This window comes from Magnolia sinica, chromosome 13 (genome assembly GCF_029962835.1).
Source record: "Magnolia sinica isolate HGM2019 chromosome 13, MsV1, whole genome shotgun sequence".
Taxonomy (NCBI): Eukaryota; Viridiplantae; Streptophyta; class Magnoliopsida; order Magnoliales; family Magnoliaceae; genus Magnolia; species Magnolia sinica.
Window position 1 is genome coordinate 23,708,905 of NC_080585.1, and position 6,000 is coordinate 23,714,904.

Below are 6,000 nucleotides of genomic sequence, written 5' to 3' on the forward strand. Positions count from 1 at the left end.
AGAATCAGCTTCAAAAATCATAAATTTCTGCTGGTTTTAACATCAGAAGGATAAACAAATGGATGTTCATTGTTGGATTGCAGCAAGGTATGCTGTAAAGGCCATTACACAAACCTAATGGTGGCAACTGTAACACGCCATGGGGTCGTTAAAAACTTCTAAAGGCCACAAAAGTTTTAGATCAAGCTGATATTTGTGTTTTCCTTTCTTTCATGTGTTTTTTAACTTTTGAACAGGTTGGATTTCAAATAAACATTATGGTGGGCCTTAGGATAGTTTTAACGGTAGGAATCACTCTCCCCATTGTTTTCTGTGGTGGGTTCTACTACAGATTTTTATCTACCTCAGTCTTTGGCTAATGCCCTAAAATGATATCTCAAAATATATGGACGGTGTGGATACAGAAATCGGATTGTGTACTGAGTTACTCAGTACGCTCTTATCGTACTGAGTAAACTCGGTTGGGCCCACCGCGAATGCATGTGGTTTATCCACGCCGTCCATTCGTTTTTCCAGATCATTTTATGGGTTCAACCCAAAATTGATGCATATACAATGCTTAAGTGGGCCATACCACTGGAAAAAGTGGAACTATTGATTTCAACCATTGAAAATTTTCTAAGGCCCGCAGTGATGTTTATTTGTCATCCAACTTGTTCATAAGATCCACCATTAAAAACTTCTAAAGGCCACAAAAGTTTTAGATCAAGCTGATATTTGTGTTTTCCTTTCTTTCATGTCTTTTTTAACTTCTGAACAGGTTGGATTTCAAATAAACATTGTGGTGGGCCTTAGGACAGTTTTAACGGTAGGAATCACTCTCCCCATTGTTTTCTGTGGTGGGGTCTACTACAGATTTTTATCTACCTCAGTCTTTGGCTAATGTCCTAAAATGATATCTCAAAATATATGGACGGTGTGGATTCAACACATACATCATAGTGGGGCCCACAGAACTTGGTGACGTCACTTCAGTAGCGGACTCGCTGCTCAACCTGTCAGGATCCAATCCGCGTCCTCGAGTAAGGTCGTTTTTTGGGAATGAAAGAAAACAAATGAGTTCTCCAAGCGAGTGTTATTCTGGATGAGGCTGATGTGATGCAACGCGAGTGGGAAAGAAATGCAATGAGGCAAAGGTGTTAAATGTATGCTTTTTCATGATATATGGTGCAACCAAACGCACCCAAAAAGTATCCTATTTTCTGAGGTTTTCTCCTGGTTATCAAGTATCAACAAATTTTTTATTTTTTATTTTATTTTATTTTTATTTTTTTTTGAGTTTGAATCAGCACGCTTTGAGAGCTTTCCAGCCATGTATTGTGTCGGACTTGACATGAACGCAGTGTTCCCAAAATCTTCGTTCTCCGCTCATCATCTGGGCCATTCATGTACCTTGGCCGTACAAGGTGGTGGTTTTCTTAACAACCGTCTATTTTTTTCTTTACGGGCACACATGATGAGTGGGTTGGCCAGATTTATGGACCAAGCCATGCCTTTGATCTTCCAAATGTGCCATAATTCCCAATTTGGCACGTGTGTCAACCTCCAGCCGTGCATATTCATTATGGCTTGTTGTTTTGGCCCATCATGGCCTATGCAGCCCACAGTCCAGACTGGGCCCGGCCCATTGATAGCCCTATTTCTCGCATACGGAGGACTGGGGATCATGTCCACCCCACTACTGGGCCTCGCTTCGATATTCCAATGTTCAAAAACCACACCAATCATCCGATCTTAGCCATACAACCAGTGCCCTACAAATGGACACTAAATTGCAAAGAACAGTCGACATTGAGCAATGGCTAAGATCAACCGATATCATTGCGGCTGTTGCTCTGTGGCATGTCCATACACAACGGATCAATAGATGGACGGTCACAGTAGGCCATCCCTACCCACATCACATCCCAACCCTATTACTTCTCAGCTTTGCAAGGCAGCCTCATCCAAGATGGCCCACCTATAATTCTACACGTGACAACAATCTGAACGCGGATTGGGCACCACCCAGCCTTGAATCCACCTCATTTTTGGGCTTGGATGGTGTAGATATCATAAAAGTTAAAACCCATACATCACAGCCCTACAGTGCCCTTGGCCGTTCCTATCCAGGGCGGGTGTGGAAGCAATCGGCGTCCCTCCTTTCTCTCTCCCTCATTTGAAAATCCCTTCCTTTGTTTGATGGGGATGTAAGGCATGGGATTGAAATCTCAGACCATCTTCTCTAATGGAAAACCCATCTCTCTCCTTATAAATAACAGGTACATCTTCTCCTCTTCTCTTCCAAACCGTAATTTCTCCCCATTTCATTCACTTCCATTTACTTCCCTTCAAATCCTAAAACCCTTCCAAAACCCTAGCCCTCCTCCAAACCCTAACCCTAATTCTCTCATCGTTGTTGACAGAAATCCTAACCCCAATTCTCTCGTCGCTAACAGAAATACGGAACCCGACCCTCTCGTCGCTAACAGAAATACGGAACCCGATCCTCTCGTTACTAGCAGAAACCCTCACCTTAATTCTTTCATTACTAGCAGAAACCCTAACCTTAGTTCCACGATATACCTTCCACCGTCGTCTCCTGGGACCCTAGCTTCTGTCATTTGTAAGGGGAACCCGATTCCTAGTCCTTTTGTCCTTGACAGAATACCTAACCCTAATTCTTTTATTGTTAACAGAAGCCCTAATCTTGATTTTGTTGTTGTTGGCAGAAACCCCTTTCGACCATTTTCGGTCCGTTCGGCATTGCTTTCTTCATCGTGGTTTCTGGAAAGCCTAAGTTCTGTAATTTCTAGTAGAAAACGTAACCCTAATTCCCATTTCGCGAGTTGGAACCCCAGGAATATGCCTAATTTGCCTCATTCCCTTCGCTTTCATTATCCGTCGTTCTCATTCTCTTATTCTTCCAGTACAAACCCGAATGCTAGTTCTCGTATCAGCAGAAGCAACCCTAGGCAAAACCATAATTCTCACTTGCCGAAAGTGAATTCAGACGAATTTATGGAAATTATCGCGTTGGTTGAAAGAGGAGGAGATGATATGGAACTGAAGCTGAATCAGATGAATCCAAGGCTTTCTGTTACTTCTGTCAGCAAGATTCTTAATTTATTGAATGATCGTGGTGTTTCAGCCCTGTGTTTCTTTAACTGGGTTCAGAAAAACTGCTCAGATTTTAACCCAAATTCGGAGATTTACAATCAGGTTATTAATAATACTGGCCTTTTGGAAGACTATGAATCGATGCTTGTTCTTCTAACGGAGCTGTCATTGAAGCGGCATTGTCTAACAGAAAAGGCATTTGGGTTCCTGAAGGTGTTTAGTTATGATCAGGTTCGAATTGGGAATTCTGTTGAAAGAATCGTGGAGATATTGAATAGGGTCAAAGGGTCTTGTCATAATTCTGGAATCTATGCTTTGATTAAGACGCTCTGTGCTCTGAATTCCTTCAATCTTGCCATTTTTGTGATGGAGGAGACAGCAAGAAAGAGATCTTATTACCATGTCCTGATTGCAGCAAAGTGTCGGAGTGGTGATTTTCAAGAAGCCCGGGATCTGTTCGATGAAATGAAGAGATTTGGGTGCGACCCGAATACAAAATCCTATAATTACTTGCTTGGTAGTCTGTGCAAGAAAGAAAAGATTGCTGAAGCTTGTGAATTGCTTGAAATAATGGAAAATTTGGGTTACCTTCCAGATTCTGTAACCTTTGAAGTTATTGCATTTCATGCATGTAGGCTCGGGAGGATGGATGCTGCAATCGAGTTCCTCTATCAGATGATGTCTGAAGGACTTGAACCTCGGATCACAACACATTCAGCCTTCATTAAGGGCTACTTTTGGTCCGGGCAGATCCAGGATGCTCATAAATATGTTGTTGAAATGTGTGGCAAGGATAAGCACTCAAGCAATATGAATTACACCTTGCTGGCGAGCCTTTTTCAGAAGTCAGGGAGGGTAGTCGAAGCGAGAGAGATCCTTGTGGAGATGATTGAGAAGGGACTCAAGCCCAACTTCCCTGTTTACATGAGAGTAGTGAAGGATCTTTACAAGATGGGAAAGGGGGGTTTGATTGCAGATTTGAAGTGCAGATATTTGAAATTCCATCCAATTACAGATAATAGATGACATTTCTGTTGGACTTGAATTTGTAACAATTTGTAGCGCGACGTATAACACTGCAGAGCAGACATTGTTTTGTTTCGGCATCAGCTAGAGAAGAAACTCCACCTCAACCAATGGTAATTTATTTTGCTAAAGCTGTACTGGTCAAAAAATCATCTAAAGACTCTATCAATAAGTAATTATACTTCATGGAATTCTAAACTGTTTCTGATACATTGATGTTTCTGTTTGGGGCATTTCTACTTGTGGTTTGATCACAGGGTTTATTTGGTGATTATTTTCAATTGGCAAAAGCACTTACGGTTTACGGTTGGCATTATGAATGAAACTAGGTGAGTTTGGCTATTGAATTTATACACTTCTTTTTCCACCACCTTATGTGAAATTCTTTCAGCATCTCATTGGGTGTTTTAGAATTTTGGATAACTGATCCTGGCCTGTTTGCTAGTTTCCCGGTTTGAGGAAGACGGCATGTGCTATTAACTGGTGGGATACCTGTTGAGTTGGAGATGGAAAGGTGATAAAATAGACGCCTACCAAATGTAGTTCCAATGCCCATCTGCTCCAGACACAAGTGGTTGATGGGAGCATTTCCGAGGACTTAAAGAGGGACTTTTTATGGATTTAAGCTCACTGTTATGGCGAACATTGTCTAGTGTATGTGACTGACTATGGAAAGCCTGGACTTTGTATGGTGCGATGATCTTGATCGTGTAATATCTTTGTACTCCGAACTCTGTTCTGGATGAATGACCATTCATTTTAATTGTCTCGATGAGAGACGAGATGAACGAATCAAAATTTCTAATGGAGGGCTGTGATTAGGCCTAGACCTCCATAAGTTACTAATGTGATACATCACGTGTGCAGGTCCCGTTTTGACCCAATACAGGGGCCCTACATACTGATTGAGGTTGTCCAGTCACCATGAGAGCCGAACCACATCAAGCGTACACCCTCATGCATGATTTTTTCAGAAAATACGGGACAGATGGATATTAAGTCCGGGGTGATCCAACTCTTAAAATTTCATGGGCTGGAATCTGAAAATTCGTATCTACACTTAAAAGAGTTTGACGAGAGTATAGCCACTCTATCCTCTCCTAACGTGTCCGATGGTACAGTCGGGCTAAAACTCTTTGTTGAGGCATAAAATAAAGGATCAAAGAATAAAATGGTAAGAGGAATTAAAGGCAGAAGGATCAGAAGAAGATGAAGAAAATGATGGAATTCATAAGTGATTGCACAGGCCTGCGCAAGCCATGTTGGTTATGCGGGACCGTGCAAACAAGCATAGGGGTCGCGCGCACTTGCACAATGACAATTTTGACAAGACAAGTTAGATGATTGGAATTAGATGGAAAGCGGGCTCCATGACACCAAGATCAAGGGTTCGCACATGTGGAGGCCTATAAATACCCCACTCCCCAGGGTGGGCCTCACATCTTATGGTCGCGGTTTAGATAACAAACATGCACAACACATCATCGAATGGTCTTGATCAATTATGGAATGTCCTTTTTTGGGTGGACCGTACGGGGGCCCCACCTTGGGCCACGTGAGCACGATACTTTTCGTCCATTAGATTCCCCATGCCAAAAAGCCTCCGTTGTTGCCTTTTCCCTTCGCTCTATGAATATATGTCCATGGATCTCATGGAACGGTAAATCTCACCATGACATCGACATCTTGGTCAATCCAGGCCATCCAAAGGACAATTGAGATCTAAAGTACATAGAATGATTATAACATTAAAACATTCATGAACAACGGCCCATCTCAGATTTTTCAATGAGAATCATCAATAACATGAAAAACTATCATCACCGTCCATATAATCCATCACCATTAAACATCAAAGCAATAAAAGATATTCAC

General features: G+C 42.0%; 1 protein-coding gene across 2 annotated transcripts; it reads left to right on the forward strand.

Moving 5' to 3' along the window:
- Positions 1–2,044: 2,044 nt before the first annotated feature.
- On the forward strand, positions 2,045–4,909 carry LOC131223259 (pentatricopeptide repeat-containing protein At1g09900-like). Of its 2 annotated transcripts, none has more exons than XR_009160357.1 (2): positions 2,045–4,454; positions 4,571–4,909. XR_009160357.1 is itself a non-coding variant. In XM_058218603.1 (2 exons), exons 1-2 carry the CDS (start codon positions 2,197–2,199, stop codon positions 4,123–4,125), a joined length of 1,479 nt encoding a protein of 492 aa, XP_058074586.1. In that variant the 5' UTR covers positions 2,047–2,196; the 3' UTR covers positions 4,126–4,909. The 2 variants fall into 2 exon arrangements, 1 of the variants encoding a protein (XP_058074586.1); XM_058218603.1 differs by having other exon boundaries at positions 2,047–2,261; positions 2,712–4,909.
- The last annotated feature ends 1,091 nt before the right edge of the window (positions 4,910–6,000 follow it).